Source organism: Pristiophorus japonicus, chromosome 15 (assembly GCF_044704955.1).
Source record: "Pristiophorus japonicus isolate sPriJap1 chromosome 15, sPriJap1.hap1, whole genome shotgun sequence".
Taxonomy (NCBI): domain Eukaryota; kingdom Metazoa; phylum Chordata; class Chondrichthyes; family Pristiophoridae; genus Pristiophorus; species Pristiophorus japonicus.
This window is the reverse complement of record NC_091991.1, coordinates 23,520,491-23,540,358: the sequence shown is the minus strand read 5'-3', so window position 1 is coordinate 23,540,358 and position 19,868 is coordinate 23,520,491. Positions and strand designations below refer to the sequence as shown.

The following is a 19,868-nucleotide window of genomic DNA, read 5'->3' as shown; positions in this document are numbered from 1 at the left end:
TTACTAACTACCAACTATTTAATGCAAGTCCTTGTGAGAGGCTTTGGCAAAAAGGAATACACACAGAGAGGATGACTTCCCCACCAGGCAGAATGGTGTGGGCTTAAACTGCAGTTCCCTATTTTGGCTAAAGGTTTATCCTTGACTCGCATGTAGATGACTTCCATTGCGTTCTTAGGAGAGCTGAATGCATTCACATTTTATCAGTCACATGCTTGCTTGACCTGCATTCAGGCTTTGTTGTCATTGAAAAAAGACCAAAGTTGCTCTTTACCCTTTTTCTCCTGTTGCATCTCCTAACTGTCTTATGGATTATCTTGAAAAAAGTGTTGCTTTGTAATCTGAACTTGTTTGGTACGATGCATTTTTAAAATATTCATTCACGAAATGTGAATGTCGTCGGCAAGGCCAGCATTTATTACCCATCCCTAATTGCCCTCAAAGGTGGTGAGCCGCCACCTTGAATACAACTGAGTGGCTTGCTAGGCCACTTCCGAGGGCAGTTAAGAGTCGACCACATTGCTGTGTGTCTGGAGTAATATATAGGCCAGACCAGGTAAGGATGGCAGATTTTCTTCCCATAAGGGCATTAGTGAACCAGATGGGTTTTTACAACAATCCGGTAGTTTCATGGTCACTATTTTTTAATTGCATTTAAATTCCACAGTTGCCATGGTGGGATTTGAGCTTGTGTCTCTGGACCATGAGTCCAGGACTCTGGATTACTAGTCCAGTAACATAACCATTATGCTACCATACATAACCCAATTGGAATTCTTATTCACTCTTTTGACCCTTCAGCCATACCAGTGAAGTAACAAGTGTTCATGCAAGATTTATACTCCCCTCTTCTCTGTCAGATCTGGCATTACATTTTGATTCCATCATACTTGCCATTTTGCTGTTTCTTGCAAAAGCCTTCCCATTACATCAGAAGGTGCAATCGATCTGAAATATCGGGAGCCACTGTTTATGCCTTCTGCAAACCACTGTCACAGCTGCTTAACACAATTTGATTTAAATGCTCACATGCTGTCTTCCTGTCTTTCTAGGATCTGCACCTTGTTCTATGAATCTTCTTTGTCAGTAGTGGCTCAGTGGGTAGCACTCTTGCCTCTGAGTCAGAAGGTTGTGGGTTCAAGTCCCACTTGGGTGCAAAAATCTAGGCTGATGCTCCAGTGCAGTGCTGAGGGAGTGCTGCACTGTCAAAGATGCTGTCTTTCAAAAGAAACGTTAAACCGAGGTCCCATCTGCTCTCAGGTGGATGTAAAAGATCCCATGGCACTATTTTGAAGAAGAGCACGGGAGTTATCCCCAGTGTCCTGGCCAATATTTATCTATCCCTCAATCAACATCACTGAAACAGATTATCTGATCATTATCACATTGCTGTGTGCAAATTGGCTGCTGTGTTTCCTACATTACAACAGTGACTAAAGTTCAAAAGTACTTCATTGGCTGTAAAGCGCTTTGAGCTGTCCAGGTTGTGAAAGGCGCTATATAAATGCAAGTCTTTCTTCCACTGTTTTTCTTGATTGTACAGTTGCCACCTCTTCCAAAGGGAAAGATCTTTTTGGTTTATTTCAATTTGGATTAGTTCGTAGTACAGTCACTTCTAAATCACAGGATTCTACCAACCATTAGATGTTAAATCAAGGTCCTGTCTTAAATGTTCCTACATTTTTTGGGTGGACGTTAAAATATTCTATCATGCTATTCAGAGCAGAGAGGTTTGCCTATCTTCTGACCGACATTTGTTCCTCACTTAACACCACTAAACAGATTAACTGATCGTTTATTTCACTGTTGTTCGTGGGATCTTGCTGCTGTGCTTATCTACATAGCTACCTACATAGCAACAATGTACTAAAAGCAATTAATTGAAGCATTTTTGAGATGTGATGAGCTATTATAGTAAGTCTTTTCATTCTTCTCCAGAATGTCGATTTCCCATTATATATTGAGGGAGGGGGAGAACCATATCAATAAAGTCCGATCCTACCTTGTGTTACAGATCCTCTAGTGTCTAGACTCCAAAATGTCTCGTCTTGATAATCCCACCAATTATGTTCAAGCTGTGTGCCTCTATTCTGGACCTCCTTGAGTCACACTCATTTCCAGTTTTTCTCTTTCCTTCCATTGGAAACTTGCACATGTTCATGCTATCCCTAAAAGTTTCCCATCTATCTATTGTCATATTGTCTTTGTATTACAGCATGGTAATGTTATGGAAACTTGAATTAACTCTCAAGTTTCCCATCATTTTAAAAGTTCTGATCTACTCCATAATTCACTAAATTACCCTTTGTAAAGAATTCTTCGATTTTAACAATTGCAAGCACATGTTGAGAAGGTTTTCTGTGTGATGTAGATTCTATAAATGATCTCAATCTTGGAAAGGAGATTACCAACCAGCTTGCGGGTGAAGATTGTCTCGTGGTAAGATTTTCTTGACTTGTTGAAAGCTCTGGGCACATTTTCCCATTAGCAGTATACTTTTGATGTAATGTAAATTGATTGTGATGCAGTTTTTGTGCATTTGTGTAAATTAAGCCCTTTTGAGGACGAGCAGTAACTTTTCGCCCTGAAGTAAAGTAAATGGCTTGATTGCAGCATAGTTCGCAAGACCTGATGCCTTTTTTGTGCACTTCTTTTGCATTGTCGTATTTTCCATTGTGAATTTTACCAGAACAGTGATTTCTAATTTAAACTTTGTGTTTGAACTCTGACATGTTTAACTTGCCATTAAGTTCAGCATTGTATTCTACCATTTTGTCTTGCTCAGTGCCACTAAGTAATGTTTGTTCTACCTTATTTTTAGACAGGAAGGTCAAATGATGGGAATGCATGCACATCATGCAATGTTTCCTATTCTCCTGCCCCAGGTAGAAGATCCAACTACAGTGACTCTGGTAAGTACTATGGTGGCTATCTGTATGTAAAACAGATCCGTGGACTACTTGGATCTGTGGTCTGTGCGGGGTTAGCTGACTTCGCAGCAGTGCTGATGAGGGAATTGCAGTTAGCTTAATTGTCCTGGGTTCTCACTCTTGATCTCTATCCAGTGCATGTATTGATATCTGATCAAGACAGGATTAGATTGAAGTGTGAGGTCCTCCTTCTCCCACTCCCGTGGCCCCATCTTGCATACACTTGAATGACCTACAAATGGTAGCAAGCCAAGCTTGTGCATGAATAATGGACATTTAGATAAGATACAGGAGGGCATAGAGTGCCTCTGAAACCATATTCCAGCTTGGACTAAATGGTGAGTGGTAACAACATTGGTAAAGAATTTAACACAAGATTGTGCCAAATGATGAATTCAACATCAAATGTGGTGCACATACATTGTATACACAGTGGAATAAATTGTACATGTATTTAGTGCTTCCGATTTCAGATCAATGCAAATTTAAATCCTGATCATCCCACAATGTCTAAGCAGCTGTGAAAAGCCTAGTTCAAAAATTGTAATTAGATTTCTTTAATGGCATAGTCCTTCTCCTTCACAACCTTTGCTGCCGTCCTACTCTGTGGCATGGGACATTGGGGTCCAGTGCATGGTTCTACACTCTGAAAGCAGCACTTGAAAATGGAGACCGAAATGCAGGCAGTCAAGCTGTGCTGTGTTTTCTCTTTTAGCATCCTAAATCAGGCGTAGTTCAATCCACCCTTATTGCTATTCAATGCATTATGCTGGGTATTTTTATTAAGTAAACACTTTACAAGTCCAACAAAAAATGGGCTTGAGATGGCTTAGTGAGCTTGTCTTTAGTACACTTGACTGGGGAACAGAAAATCTTACGAGCAGTACGCACCATTAAAAGGGAAATCATAGTGGTGTCAGAAAAGCTGACTAATAGTTGGCACAGTTAAGGCACATAAGAACATGGGAACATAGGAACAGGAGTAGGCCATTCAGCCCCTTTAGCCTGCCCTGCCATTCAGTTAGAACATGGCTGATGCGTACTTTAACTCCCTTTATCAGCCGATATCTCTTAAGGCCCTTACCTAACAAAAAATCTATCAATTTAGGTCTTTAACATTTCAATGGACCCAGCATCCACAGTCCTTTTGGGATTGTAGGATGTGGGTAGGGGAAGAAGAGTTCCAGATTTACACTACCTTTTGTGTGAGAAGGTGCTTCTGATTTCACTCCTAAATGGCTTGGATGTCATTTTAAGATTATTTTCTCCCACCAGAGGGAATAGCTTCTCCTATATCTACCCTATCTAATTCCCTATCTAATCACCCCTCAACCTTCTAAACTCAAGGGACTATGAACCATATTTGTGCATCCTGTTATATAATAAACCCTTTAAAATGTGATAACATTCTGGTTAATCTGTGCTGTACCCACTCCACAGCCAATATATCTTTACTGAGGTTCAGTGACCAAAACTGAACGCAGTATTCCAGGAGGGGTCTGACCAATACTCTGTACAATGGAGCATTATCTCTCTTACTTTTGAATTCCAACCCTCTTGAAATAAAAGCCAACATTTCATTAACCTTTTTGGTCACTTTTTGTACCTGGGCAGCACTGTTACTTTTGGTGCTCATGTTGGAGGCCCTGTTGCAGCAAGTGCATCAAAGGAGGGTGCCTTTTGGGCCTGAAAAGTCACAGTACAGTAAAAGCAGAGGTGCACCTTGCATGAAGGCAAGTTATTGACTTGAGTCAATGCAGTCCCTTGGCCTGGCTTCAAATGAACATTTCAGTATCCTGAGGAAGGCAAAGATAACTGCATTTCTTTTGGAATCCATAAAATATGGCCCAAACTTGGGAACCATTATATCTTCTGTAAGGTACCATGTGAGGCACTGTGCCTGGCCATTGTTCTTCTGCGCACTTTTTAATTGTGTCAAAGCTGGATGGAGTACTTCTCTTGAAGATTAAGGTGGCAACCAAGGAAAAGCAAACAAATGAAGCATCCAGGCCAAGATGTTGCTCTGCTGTTGGGAGGTTTTTCAGTGGATCAGCAGTCATTGAGGCAAAATCCTCTCCGTGCTACTTCTTCAGATAATGCAGGCAATGCTGATTACTGTACAATCCTGTTTAATTGCTCCTGGCATACATCATCATCATTCTTTGGCCAGGTATCATCTGGACAGTAATTAAGTGCAAACCTTTTCTTTCATGTAAGCCATGAGGTTGATATGGAAGGACCTGATGTGCAGATTGGGGCTCTGATGCCCAGATTGAGGTTATCTACAATGCCCTACACTTGAAAAAGTCTGCCACACAAGAAAGCTATGTGCCCTGTCCAGCTGATGCTTCCTGATTAAAATATTCTGAAATGTCTAGTGATAAGTAGAAGAAACTACATGCCATCAAAATTGTCAGTTATAGTTCATGGTTGATTTTATACATGTGCTCTTTCAGGGATGCTGCACTATTTTGTTCGACTTTAAAAAAAAAATCAAAGCATTTGGTGGTTAGGTATAACCAGCGCACCATGGCAGCAGTGTGTACCATCTACAAGATGCATTGCAGCAATTCGCCAAGGCTTCTTTGGCAGCACCTCCCAAACTCTCAACTTCTACCACCTAGAACACCATCACCTGCAAGTCTGACTTGGAAATATATCATCGTTGTTAGGTCAAAATCCTGGAACTCACCATGGAAGTACCTTCAACGCACGGACTGCAGGTCTCGCCACCACCACCTTCTCGAGGGCTATTAGGGATGGGCTATTAATGCTGGCCTTGCCAGTGACCCCCACATCCCATGAATGAATGGGGGGGGGGGGGGGGCTGTTTTTTTTTCAGTTTGAGGGTTTTGTGACGGTTGCCCAAACTATGATTAAAGTTGCTTCTGAGTTGGATGAAAGAATACAAAAAGCTTATACCCTGCTTAGGTTTAGGATTCTGCAGGAATATATAACTTGGAATATGGAGCAGAAAGGCTCATTTATTGACACAGTTGTGTTTGACTTATTTTAGTGTTACTAATTGCAGTTAGGTTTAGTATGTTATATTTGATGCACAGAACTGTTACTCTTAACAATAGAATTGATGATCTGGCAAGGCATGCATAGTATCGCTCCATACAGTGAACTTGCCCACTGGGCCGTTGTTGGAGTTGCTCTTTTTCTTAAAAACTGATGTGAGCTTTGTATTTTAGATAATGACGTTTCATCTGATGAGGGGTTTTACACCAGACGTCGAAAACGACATCGATCAGATAGCATTTCTCTCCATTGGGATGATCTGTCTTTATGCCTGATAAGCAAGTTGCGTCGTGAACATGGAAACAGCGAATCATCAGATTCTCCTAGTCATCTGGTTTGTAAAACATCAAACATCTACAGTATTAAGATCAACATTACATTTTTTTTTTCCCTGTATGAAAGCAAATCTATATTTGATTTAGTTAGTACTGTACTTAAATTGGTAGAGTGCACAAAATAAGACTAAAAAGCAAAATGCTGGAAATATGAAACCAAAACTGAAAATTATGAAAATGTACACCTGAGAAGGGAACAGGCAAGTTAATGTTCTGGTTCTTTCAAACACAAGTGATTTGAAGAAGGGTCTGCATTCAAAATGTTAATTTCTACAGATGCTGACTGCCTTGGTGAGCATTGTCAACATAGTCTGTTTTTTCACTGTTAGCTTCGCTCCCCCTGCTGTTTGAATTTGTCAGTTTTTCATCTTGTGCAGTTCTTGAACCTTCACATACTTCCTGATGAAAACCTTTTTCTTCCTCACAAAAGATTCTTCAGTTGGGTAATGCACAATTGGTGCAAGCTTGTTTCTCTTTCTCTCTCCCCGACCCCCCTCCCCCCCCCCCCAAAAAAAAAACACAAGACCTTGTTTTGATTTTACATCTGATTTTATTTTGTCAATGACATTAGTTTGGCAATTATATGAAAGACTGCTTGTTATTGGAGAAACTTATGTTTTCTTCCATTGTTATGTTTAAAGCTTGTTTGTGATTTATGTGACTTGTTTTGTAGCTTTTTTTGGTTTTGCGTCAGTAGTGTTCACTTTTAGTTTTAGAACATGATGTATTTGGTGAGATCTACATTAGCTCGTGGTGTGCTTGCTCTGTTCCTTCTTAGTTAATAGTCTTGAGATTCAGGAGTGTCCTATTCTGCTCAAGATTCTTCAGTTGGGTAATGCACAATTGGTGCCAGTTGCATTACAAAACTTCCTGTCGTGCATGACCTGTTCTAAACGCTGAGGAATTGAGGATGCTTGCAAAAATGGTTCACAATATTCATCCACTAATGATGCCTTAGATTCTAATTCTTGTCTATGGAATACAGGAAGGGAAAGTACTTTGTTAGAGAATCTTGTGTTGTACACCAAAGCCAGTCATGTGCTATATTTATATTCTAGTCTTGTCTCCGATGACGTGGTGAAATCTTTTTTCTTAAATTACAATTTTATTTTTTTACACTTTTTTTTGTTTGCTATTATCCACTCCTAGTTCTGTTTTGTATTTAATCCTGCTCCATAATTGGAGACATTAGTGACAACTGTAGGCAAATGATTGTCAAAGAAATGCAGTAATATAGCGTTTTTCATGATCTCTGGATGTCCCAAAACTCTTTACAACCATTCAAGTACTTTTGAAGTAGTGGCACTACTGTAATGTGAACAGTCTTTCTGATCGGAGGAAGGTATACAGTGGTGTTCCTCAAGGATGCAGAGAAAATTGTGAGGAGACTTGATAGAGGTGTTCAAAATCATGTGGTCTGGACAGAGTCGGGAGAGAAAAACTATTCCCATTGGCGGAAGGGTCACAATCCAGGGGACACAGATTTAAGGTGATTGGCAAAAGAACCAAAAGCAATACAAGAAAAAAACTTTTTTACACAGCGAATGGTTAGGATCTGGAATGCACTACCTGAAAGGATGGTGAGGGCAGACTCTCTATCACTGCTTTCAAAAAGAGTTTGATAAGAATCTGAAAGAGAAAAAATTGCAGGGCTACAGGGAAAGGGCGAAGAATTGGGACTAGCTGAGGTGCTCTTGCAGAGAGCCGGCATGGGCTTGATGGGCCGAATGGCCTTCTGTGCAGTAAGCATTCTATGATTCTAATGTAGTAAACAAAGCAAGCAAGATGGTTGAATGGCAGAAATGCTGTCTCTTTGATTGATTTTAGTTGGGGCACTACAATTAATCTCAAAGACAGAGTGCGAGGAAAATCAGCCAGGTTTCCCAGTCCTGGTTGCTAACCAATAATTCCTGCTGACAAAAACGCGTATCTATGGGTGTCAACTGAAAATAGGATTAGGCTAGGTTGTGATGCCTTGGAGTTAAATAGCCTGCCACTCCTTATTCTACATGAAGAATGGGCACTTGTGCAAGATATCAGATGACTGCCATTGCTTTTGGAACCATACCCAACATAAAGTCACCTCATTCAGGACAGAGAAGCATGTGACAGAAGAGGAGCACAGTGCCACAAAGAGCGTCAGGGGTCTTTTTTTTGCCCATGACATGTTTCATTTAACATCTCTGCAAGCTTCATTTCAGGAAGCCCAAAACTTGAGATTTTTAAAAGTCATCAGAAGTTGTAAAATTGCAGGCAGTCTTTTGGTGTTGGGAATATAATTTTGCTGCGAATGAAGTCTTATTAAATACATGAAACACTAACTTTTTTTTATTTTTAGTGATTCAGAATCAAAATAAGCCAAAACACAATGAATCCTTACATAATTAAAAAAAAACATTTTATCAAAAATTGGGTGGATTAATGGAAGTCATGATGAAATGTTGTAATTTCTTGCTGAGGAGGACCTTTTTTAATACAAGAAAATTTAACTAAAATTAAATTGAGATTAAACTGCATTAATTAAAATGTCATATATTTTGGATTTCACTTGAAACCTAGCCGAGCACTCAATACTGTGTGTGTGAGAGAGATGATCTATGTGTTTACTTCCAAGCAGCCAGATTATGCTATCCTTCGTGAATCCTGATCTATTTTGCATCATTTTTTCTGTTGTTGTTGACACTAGCTTGTCTGCTTTTCTTTTGTAGGACCTTAATGTTGGTGCAGAAGGTGAAGACTCCAGTGATAAGTTCAGCGTTGAGTTTGAGGTCGAGTCAATTCACTCTGATGATTATAGTGATTTCAGTGAGGATTCACAAGACCTAAGTGACGAAGAGGCAAGCTTCAAACAACAAATTTGTTGATTTCAAACTGTATAGAAAATGAAAGATACTAAGAGTAGCTTTCTTGCAGGTTTATGAAGTTGCCATTTATGAAGCTTCTGACAGTGATGAGGGCACCTTTATTGAAGACATTGATCCAGAAATATCTGCAGCTGTAAGTTTGCATGTTTTTTGGAGGGGTGGGGTGAGCTGGTAATTTTATATTGCAGTATTACTTTCTTTACATTGGTCATGTTCCTCTTCCTCCTTCCCACATCCACCTAACTGCCAGCCCCAATTCCTTTTTTTTCTGAAAACCCCAGCAGGAGCACAATGATTTAACCGGTTACTGAACAGAGACTGCTCACAGCTACCCACATGCTGAGGTTTAATCACAGCTGCGTCATTGAGCGGTGGTGAACAACGGCGAAATGTTTTCTTTCCAAATTGAGTAACTTTTTTCTTACTGAACTATCTGGGCAGTATACCACCTGTGACAATGTGGATAAGTCGCTTGCTCCCAAGTATGCTCGGCATGCAGGAGTAACCCAGAGACAACTTTTTTTTCTCTTACTTCCTACATTCTACGTACTGCAATGCAGCCAAGATCACCAGCTAAATAGCAATGGTTAACTTGCATTCCTACTGCCATGGTCAGTCTACTGCATCACAACCTACTGGAGTTTTTTGAGGATGTAACTAATTAGAATAGATAAGGGAGAACCAATGGATGTAGTGTATTTTGATTTTCAGAAGGCCTTTGATAAAGTCCCACATAAGAAGTTAGTGTGCAAAATTAAAGCACATAGGATTGAAAATTGGTTAACTGTTTCATGTCAGAGTAGGAATAAACGGGTCTTTTTTGGGGTGGCGGGCAGTGATTAGTGGGGTACCACAAGGATCAGAGCTTGGGGCCCCAGCTATTCACAATATATACAAATAATTTGGATGAGGGAACCAGTGGAAAAAGAAGGGCGGTTAGAGAAGGGATAACCAGCCGTGGATAACCAAGGAAATAAAGGAGAGTATCAAATTAAAAACCAATGCATATAAGGTGGCCAAGGTTAGTGGGAAACTAGAAGATTGGGAAAATTTTAAACGACAGCAAAGAATGACTAAGAAAGCAATAAAGAAAGGAAAGATAGATTACGAAAGTAAACTTGCACAAAATATAAAAACAGATAGTAAAAGCTTTTACCGATATATAAAACGGAAAAGAGTGACTAAAGTAAATGTTGGTCCCTTAGAAGATGAGAAGGGGAATTTAATAATGGGAAATGTGGAAATGGCTGAGACCTTAAACAATTATTTTGCTTCGGTCGTCACAGTGGAAGACACAAAAATTGCTGGTCACGGGAATGTGGGAAGGGAGGACCTTGAGACAATCACTATCACTAGGGGAGTAGTGCTGGACAGGCTACTGGGACTCAAGGTAGACAAGTCCCCTGGTCCTGATGAAATGCTTCCCAGGGTATTAAAAGAGATGGCGGAAGTTATAACAGATGCATTCGTTATAATCTACCAAAATTCTCTGGACTCTGGGGAGGTACCAGCGGATTGGAAATCAGCTAAAGTAACGCCTCTGTTTAAAAAAAAAAAGGGGGCAGACAAAAGGCAGGTAACTATAGGCCGGTTAGTTTAACATCTGTAGTGGGGAAAATGCTTGAAGCTATCATTAAGGAAAAAATAGCAGGACATCTAGATAGGAATAGTGCAATCAAGCAGACGCAACATGGATTCATGAAGGGGAAATCATGTGTAACTAATTTACTGTAATTTTTTGAGGATATAACGAGCATGGTGGATAGAGGTGTACCGATGGATGTGGTGTATTTAGATTTCCAAAAGGCATTCGATAAGGTGCCACACAAAAGGGTTACTGCAGAAGATAAAGGTACGCGGAGTCAGAGGAAATGTATTAGCATGGATAGAGAATTGGCTGGCGAACAGAAAGCAGAGAGTCGGGATAAATGGGTCCTTTTCGGGTTGGAAATCGGTGGTTAGTGGTGTGCCACAGGGATAGGTGCTGGGACCACAACTGTTTACAATATACATAGATGACCTTGAAGAGGGGACAGAGTGTAGTATAACAAAATTTGCAGATGACACAAAGATTAGTGCGAAAGTGGGTTGTGTAGCGGACACAGCGAGGCTGCAAAGCGATTTAGATAGGTTAAGCGAATGGGCTAAGGTTTGTCAGATGGAATACAATGTCGGAAAATGTGAGGTCATCCACCTTGGGGGTGGGGGGGGGGAGAAAACAGTAAAAGGGAATATTATTTGAATGGGGAGAAATTACAACATGCTGCGGTGCAGAGGGACCTGGGGGTCCTTGTGCATGAATCCCAAAAGGTTAGTTTGCAGGTGCAGCAGGTAATCGGGAAGGCGAATGGAATGTTGGCCTTCATTGCGAGAGGGATGGAGTACAAAAGCAGGAATGTCCTGCTGCAACTGTACAGGGTATTGGTGAGGCCACACCTGGAGTACTGCGTGCAGTTTTGCTCACCTTACTTAAGGAAGGATATACTAGCTTTGGAGGGGCTACAGAGACGATTCACTAGGCTGATTCCGGAGATGAGGGGGTTACCTTATGATGATAGATTGAGTAGACTGGGTCTTTACTCGTTGGAGTTCCGAAGGATGAGGGATGATCTTTTCGAAACATTTAAAATAATGAAAGGGATAGACAAGATCGAGGCAGAGAGGTTGTTTCCACTGGTCGGGGAGACTAGAACTAGGGGGCACAGCCTCAAAATACGGGGGAGCCAATTTAAAACCGAGTTGAGAAGGAATTTCTTCTCCCAGAGGGTTGTGAATCTGTGGAATTCTCTGCCCAAGGAAGCAGTTGAGGCTAGCTCATTGAATGTATTCAAATCACAGATAGATTTTTAACCAATAAGGGAATTAAGAGTTATGGGGAGTGGGCGGGTAAGTGGAGCTGAGTCCACGGCCAGATCAGCCATGATCTTAGTGAATGGCAGAGCAGGCTCCGTGGGGCTAGATGGCCTACTCCTGTTCCTAATTCTTATGTTCTTATGTTCTAACCAAATGTAATATTTCCAAGTTTGCTGATGACACAAAACTAGGTGGGATTGTGAGAAGGATGCAAAGATGCTGCAAGGCGATTTAGAATAGGTTGAGTGAGTGGGCAAACACATGGCAGATGCAGTATAATGTGGATGAATGTGAAGTTACCCACTTTGGTAGGAAAAACAGAAGGACAAAGTATTATTTAAATGGTGATGGCTTGGGAAGTGTCAATGTACAGCAGGACCTGGGTGTCCTTGTACATCAGTCATTGAAAGCAAACATGAAGGTGCAGCAAGCAGTTAGTAAGGCAAATGATATGTTGGCCTTCATTGTAAGGATTTGAGTACAGGAGCAAGGATGTCTTGCTACAGTTATACAGAGCCTTGGTGAGACTGCACCTGGAGTATTATGTACAGTTTTGGTCTTCTAACCTAAGAAAGGATATACTTGCCATAGAGGGAGTGCAGCGAAGGTTCACCAGACTGATTCCTGGGATGGCAGGACTTTTTTATGAGGCGAGATTGGGTCGACTAGGCCTGTATTCACAAGCGTTTAGAAGAATGAGAGGGGAACTCAGTGAAACATATAAAATTCTGACTGGGTTGGATAGACTGGATGCGGGGAGGATGTTTCCCGTGGCTGGGAAGTCTAGAACAAGGGGTCACAGTCTCAGGATATGGGGCAGGAAATTTAGGACCGAGATGAAGAGAAATGTTTTCACTCGGAGGGTGGTGAACCTGTGGAATTCTCTACCACAGAAGGCTGTGGAGGCCAAGTCACTGAATATATTTAGGAGGGAGATAGATAGATTTCTAGAAACAAAAGGCATCAAAAAGTCTGGGGGAAAAAGCGGGAATATGGTGTTGAGATAGAGGATCATCCATGATATTGAATGGCGGTGTAGACACGAAGGGCTGAATGGCCTACTGCTCCTATTTTCTATGTTTCTATCACGTCAACAATTAAGTAATGCTACCCATTTCCTTTGTATGTTTGCTTGCATTTCAAACAATCGACTTACAGCAATAAAATTCAATTACAGGATTATTGGAAATGTTCCAAATGTGAAGAGCTGAATCCTCCATTGCCACGGTACTGTCATCGATGCTGGTCACTTCGCCAAGACTGGCTTCCAGATAAGCCTAAACTTCAACAGTGTGACACCGTGCAGGATGAAGGTATTGACGTTCCCGATTGCAAGAAGTCAATATCACTAGAGTCAAAGGGATCCAACTGTTCAGATTTGATCAGTGAGGCTTCTCATTGCTCAGAGTCACAAGAAACCGAGTGCTCGCAACCTTCTACATCTGGTAGCTTCATCTGCTGCAGCCAGGAGACTGACAAAGAAAATGCGGACAAGGGAGACAAAGGCGAGTTGAACACTTCAGGACCTCTGGAAGCTTGTGTTATATGTCAGACTCGACCAAAGAATGGTTGTATTGTTCATGGTAGGACAGGCCATCTCCTCGCATGTTACACTTGTGCAAAGAAGCTGAAAAGGAGAAACAAACCATGCCCTTTGTGCAGAGAGCCAATCCAAATGGTTGTGTTAACCTATTTTAGTTAAATGTATTTATTTATAATTGATGGTGTAGCTTTAACTTTTCTTGAGGCAGTTACTACTTCAGGAAACATCTAGATTGACTACTGTTTTAAGTAGTACACCATATAAATATATTGATCTAGGTTTCATTATCATAATGGTAACCTGTTAATTTTACCATTGGTGTGGTAATCAGAAAAAGTAGTCCATTGTGCTGTTAAATTAATTATAATTCACACTTTAACATCTTGTGTTTAAGAATGCACTTGATTTTTAAAGTAGATTTTCAAAATGAACACAAGTCCGGGTTGTGCTTAAATATCATTTGCAACATTCTGCGACATTGGAGGATCCTGTTGGGATAATATGAACTTAATGAAGAACATAGCTTTCCATTAATACGATTAAACTTATTAAAAGTTCAGATTTTAATTCAGTAATTTCCTTCTCATCAAGCTTATATAATTCTTTGATCTGGTTAAAATGGGAAATTATTAATACAAATTTTTGTAGAGTTCAGGTATCACTTTTTTTGTAATATTTTGTTGAGCAGTTCAATGAAAATGCCCAAGTCCTTTGCTGGACGCTCAGTTTAGCTTGTACATGTACACAATGAAAGAACTTGCATTTGTGTAGTGCCTTTCACACTCCAAAGTGCTTCATAATCAATGAAGTACTTTTGAAATGTAGTCACTGTTGTAATGTAAGGAAACTCTTATTCGATGTTGATGTATATTTCTTGGAGCAAAGTGTAGATTTAAATTTCTACCTTGAGGTTTAGAATCTGTAACTTGATGAGTTGGAAACATCCATATCTGACATTCTGGAAAGCCTCTTTTTCTTTGTTTTTTGCTCTACCACACTGCACTACAATTTAACCGAAGAGTGCCATTCTAACCCATAGCCCTCCACAAAGTGAGATGTTCGTAGAATCATAGAATTCAACTGTGCTTTTGAGAAAGGATGGAGCGAAAACCAGATGCTCGGTGGGGGTAGATAAAAATTATCTTGGGCCACTTTTGCACATTTGAGTAGATGGTTTCACAGCTGTATTGGTGAATGCCTGGGCAATGTTACCTCTGGAAATTGCCTGGTACGGAACAGCTAAGAGGAAGAAAATATTGAAGGAGTCATGTTAACAAAAAAAAGACTACATAAAGCTGATCATGCAACTTCAGTACCCCATTCCTGCTTTCTCTCCATACTCCTTGATCCCTTTAGCCATAAGGGCCATATCTAACGAACTGGCCTCAACAACTTTCATAATGAATCTCAATTGCACAATTTCCTTCATTACAAAACATTGCATGATTTTGAGGTTGCTGTGTTCCATTTGATAAAAACAGAAAATGCTGGATATACTCTAAGGTCAGGCAGCATCTGTGGAGAGAGAAACAGTTAACATTTCAGATCGATGACCTTTCTCGCATCTGCAGTATTTTGCTTTTGCTAAGTTGATTTATGTTAGACTATTCTTGTGATCTTGGGACTTTTATTTAAGTTGTGTTATCCCCTCCACACTTGTGAAACAAAAACAGTGCCACATTGGGAAATGTTTCCTGAGATGAGGTTGAAGTACTGTAGCACAGGTTGAGAAATCAATTTGACCAAAAGGTTTAATAGCGATTCGGGGGAGCCTGAATTGGAAATATACTGCTGTTAACTGAATTTGGGATGGGAACTACATTGAGAAAAAGAAAGAAATGAAGAGTTGGATAACATTAAAAATGACTTCAAAGCCTGGAATGATTAAGGGAAGAAGAGCTTGAGTTTTAGTTCTAGTCCATATAATTGACCCCTTGATAGTCTTTCCCGTAATACTAGCTTTCTGCCAAACTACAGATTTTACAGATCTTATTAATAGTAGACAAAATAGCTTTTATGTTTTGATTTCTCTTCCATTCTTCAAATCAAAAAAAAAAACCCTCAAAAAAAGTAAGTTGCAGCCTCATTTATTAAGTGAAAAGGCTGTGCGGTGGCTAGAAAATGGTGGTTTGCAAGTTCATGCCTGTGAAGCCTTCATTGAGTAAATTGCTGATCTGTTGTAATGAACAGGTCTTGGTTAGAACAGCAGCTGCCTTGGGAGGGAAGAACAGTGAATTCTGAGCAACAACCTGGTTTGTTGTAACCCTTACATCGGCAAAGTTTGGAGCAATTTACTGAAGAGGAATGTACTTTTATGCTCTTCTTGAAATGGTTCTGCAATATAAAGAAACAGTTCTGTAATACAGACTGATGTTTCCAATGCTGTGGAATCTGCCTAATTTCCTACTGGGTAGATTACATAGTAGAAATTGAAATACTGGATGGATGAAAGTTGAAAAATAGGCAATTTTGCTTTTGTATAGTTGTAAGTTGTCCCTACTATTTTAGCTATCAGATATTCCAAATAGCTGTGGAGGCCAGCAAGCAACAAAAACGACACCTAACTGTGGCCAGCATATGCTTCCAGGGCAATGTATTCACTGTTGCTGGCTCTGATGAAAACCACTATTTAGATGACACTCCAACTCTTGGAGGAAGCCTTGCCACCCCATTTACTTTGTAGTACAGCCTCTGAATTGGTGGTTCTGATGGTGACAGTATTGTGAAGTAAATATAGCATAAATCTTGCCCGTGCTGGCATTTCAGACTTTAAATGAAGGAATGTTGCAACACCAGGAAAGTGAACAGAGATTTTTCTCTCTCCATCATCTGAAGCTACTCCTTAACAGAGAAATTAATTTCCAATCTGAGGATTTTCTGTTATTAGCTAGAAGCATCCAAAATTCATAACTTGTCTTCCAGCTGTAATAAAACCAACTTCAGTGACTTGTTTTGGTCTCTAATTGATGGTCACAATATTATGCAAGTGTAGGTAAGTACATTTGCAAGCTTCAAATGTCAATCCCAGTACACCAGCAACATTGAAAAGATTAGCATTGCGCAAGGAAACATTTTGATCCATGACGAGTTGCCTCAGAAATGGACCCATTCGATATGTGATAATGCGTCTTCAAGAAAGAGGCTGTCTGGACTTTCACAACCTAAAATATCTCTTGCATAAAGCTTCTGAAGTTCTAAGTGTCTTGGCAAAGTGAAGAAAATTGAGTTCTTGTAAGATTTTTTAGTTTGCACATTTAGTGGGCAATTTGCATCTTGCCTATTTTGCTTAAATTTTGTTTTCTGTGGAGCTGCTGTTGCAGCTTTATGATCTAGGTAAAAGTTCCATAAGTTGGTCTAAAATGGTAACCATTTCCAGAAAATGGGTTTGGTAATACACGCTGCGATATGTGTGCACACTAGGTCCGTGCAGCAGAGCTGGTCTCCAGTCATCTTGGTTAATCCTTGCTACTGGACCAAGATCTAGCTCTGTCAAGCCCGTGTGGTGGCTGATGTGCAATGATCACCACACGTTTTTTTTAAATAAATCCAAGCACAGGCATCTTCCACCCTTCAAGATTTAGTTCGAGACCTAGAATTTTGGGTCCTTCATTGAAACACCTGCGAACTTTTTGACGTGGAAGCAAGTCATCCTCGATTCAAGGGACTGCTTATGATGATGACTAAAATACTTGGTTTAATATTTTGAAATTTAACACAACATTTAAAAACCTCTCTGGCTTGAGTTTGTTGTGTATGTTGGAGTGGCATGTTGCAATGATTTATATCACCATGTTGGTGATATAAAAAATGTATAAAGTAACTACAATGTTCAATAAATATATATATTTAATATAAAAAGTCAGAAGAATTAAATATATGGGCAGGTTGACCTGCCATTGTAAAGCAGGTGCTGTTTAAGTTAAGAGTATAAACTTTATTTTCAAATTTCTGTGTAGTTGATTGAATAAATTGGTTTTGAGGAAAAAAACTGCTTGACGCATTCCACATTTACCCAATAAAATACATAAGCGTTTCAGAGGTAAATGTTTAAATACTAGAATCATTGGACCAGAATTGGCTGGACCAGGCCATCTTGCCGCGTGCTTTGATTTGTTCATGCATGTTTAGGTTTTAAAAAGTTTGCCCACAACATTGCTGGCTGATAATGGCACAGCGAGGGCCACAGGGCATCTGGGACATTGATGAACAACAGAACAAGCAGTGTATCTCCTTAATCCATAAGGTTAAAGTATTGTGAAAGAGGAAGGTGGGTGAATTCAATGTCAAATTGAAGTAAGAGGGTTGCTGAAGGTAGTGCAGTTGATGTGTATATGAACTTTCAAAAGGCGTTTGATAAAGTACCACATAACAAACTTGTTGGCAAAATTGAAGCCCATGGGATTAATGGGAAAGTCCTGCATGGATACGAAATTGTCTAAGGGACTGAAAGCAGAGGGTAGTGGTTAACCGTTTTTCAGACTGCAAGGAAGTATGCAGTGGGGTCCCCCCTCCCTAGAGGTTGATGTTTGGACCACTGCTCTTTTTGATAAGTATTATATTACCAGGACTTGTGTACAGGACATCATTTTAAAGTTTGCAGATGACATGAAACAGTGAGGAGGATATGAACAGACGTAAGGAGAACATAGCCAGATTGGTGAAATGGGCAGACACCTGCAGATGCAATTTAACAAAGTGTGAAATAATTAATTTTGGAATAGGAATGAGAGGCAATATAAACTAAATGGTAAAATTTTAAAGGGGTGCAGGAACAGAGGGTGTATACACAAGTCTTTGAAGCTGGCAGGATTAATTGAGAAGACTGTTACAAAGGCATACGGCATCATTGGCTTTATAACTAGAGGAATGAAGTACAAAAGCAAGGCAGATATACTAAACCTTTAGAAAACAATGGTTAGGCCCCAATTGGAACAATGTGGCCAATTTTGGGCACCACACTTTAGGAAGAATGCTAAGACCTTGGAGGGTACAGAGGAGACTTACTCGAATGGTACCAGGATTGAGACTTCAGTTGTGTGGAGAAACTAGGTTGCTCTCTTTGAAGCAGAGAAGGTGTAGATGTGTTCAAAATCATGAAGGGTTTTGATAGAGTAAATAAGGAGAAACTGCTTCCTATGACAGAAGGGTTGGTAACTAGAGGACACAGATTTAAGGTAATTGGCAAAAGAACCAGAGGCGACATGAGAAACATTTTTTGCAGGGAGTTATGATCTGGAATGCACTGCCTGAAAGAGTCCTGGAAGATGATTTAATAACATTCAAAAGGAAATTGGATAAATACTTGAAGTGGAAACATTTGCAGGGCTATAGGGATAGAGCAGGGGAGTGGGACTAATTGGGATAGGTCTTTTCAAAGAGCTGGCACAGGCATGATTAGCAGAATAGCCTCCTGTTTCTACTCCTTCCTTTGCTTTAAATAGTCTCCTTCTCTGCTGTATCATTGGGGTGACCTTGCTAGCTGGCTAATTGCACAGACCAGGGATCAACCTTATGGCCTTCCTGACCTGGCTCAGCTACTCCAGTGCCTTAAAGCTAATTGTTTTTTTTCCTCTCACCAGATGGGATTTCTACATGCTTTGCAAAATTAGGGTTGTAACCATTATTTCTTTTGGTCTTTACTTTTTTCCCCCACTGTTTTTTATATATATAAAAAAAAATTCCTACTTCATACAAAATTTGGGTACCTGAGCTGCCATGTGTCAACTTGATTTTCATGGCTCAATTAACCTGGTTGTCCTGTGATATGACCAGCTCAAATGAAATGTTCAGTTTCCAAACCGGTTTAAAACTTTTTTTAAGGGGTTTGGTTAAACACTGGTTTAGATTGGAAATTAAACTTCCGAGGATTATTTTACAATTCCACCTGTAAACCTATTTATTCTTTCATACATAAATGAAAATACATATTTAATATACGATTTTTAACCTTAAATACGGGGGGCTGAAATTGCCCTGTTTATGGCATACTATTTAAATTAAATTTAAAATATTTATCATCCAGCAGAACCTAAATGACCTGGAATTGGGGTCTTGGTGCATGAAAAAGCATCTGGGCGCATGAAAAAGCATCTGGGCAGCATTGGAGGCGCATGGCAGTAGCGGGGTGAGAGAGGGGTGGATGTGCGGGGATGTCGCTCAGCACCGCGCTGACCAAGTCAAGAAGGGATGCTGGGCTGCCTGTTGGTGGCTTGGCCGCCATTGTGCCAACTATAAAGTCGGCCGACCCCAAAAAAAGATGGTGGCCATGGCGCAAGGCCCTCCCCAGACCGGGTGCCCCAACCACCACCTCTTTGCGACC

General features: G+C 40.3%; 1 protein-coding gene across 6 annotated transcripts in view; it reads left to right on the top strand.

Annotated features, from left to right (window-relative positions):
• The window catches only part of LOC139280645 (E3 ubiquitin-protein ligase Mdm2-like), a 111,624-nt gene that overhangs the window by 12,740 nt on the left and 79,016 nt on the right, over positions 1 to 19,868 (top strand). For 4 of the 6 annotated variants that reach the window (XM_070900228.1, XM_070900227.1, XM_070900230.1 and 1 more), the window contains exons 6-11: positions 2,372 to 2,439; positions 2,822 to 2,912; positions 6,128 to 6,288; positions 8,998 to 9,126; positions 9,203 to 9,286; positions 13,184 to 17,537. In XM_070900228.1, the coding sequence (XP_070756329.1) occupies positions 2,372 to 2,439; positions 2,822 to 2,912; positions 6,128 to 6,288; positions 8,998 to 9,126; positions 9,203 to 9,286; positions 13,184 to 13,708 (1,058 nt within the window). In that variant the 3' untranslated portion in view covers positions 13,709 to 17,537. Of the gene's footprint in view, positions 1 to 2,371; positions 2,440 to 2,821; positions 2,913 to 6,127; positions 6,289 to 8,997; positions 9,127 to 9,202; positions 9,287 to 13,183; positions 17,538 to 19,868 lie in introns of those variants that run through there. The other 2 variants (XM_070900232.1, XM_070900231.1) reach the window with 1 other exon arrangement.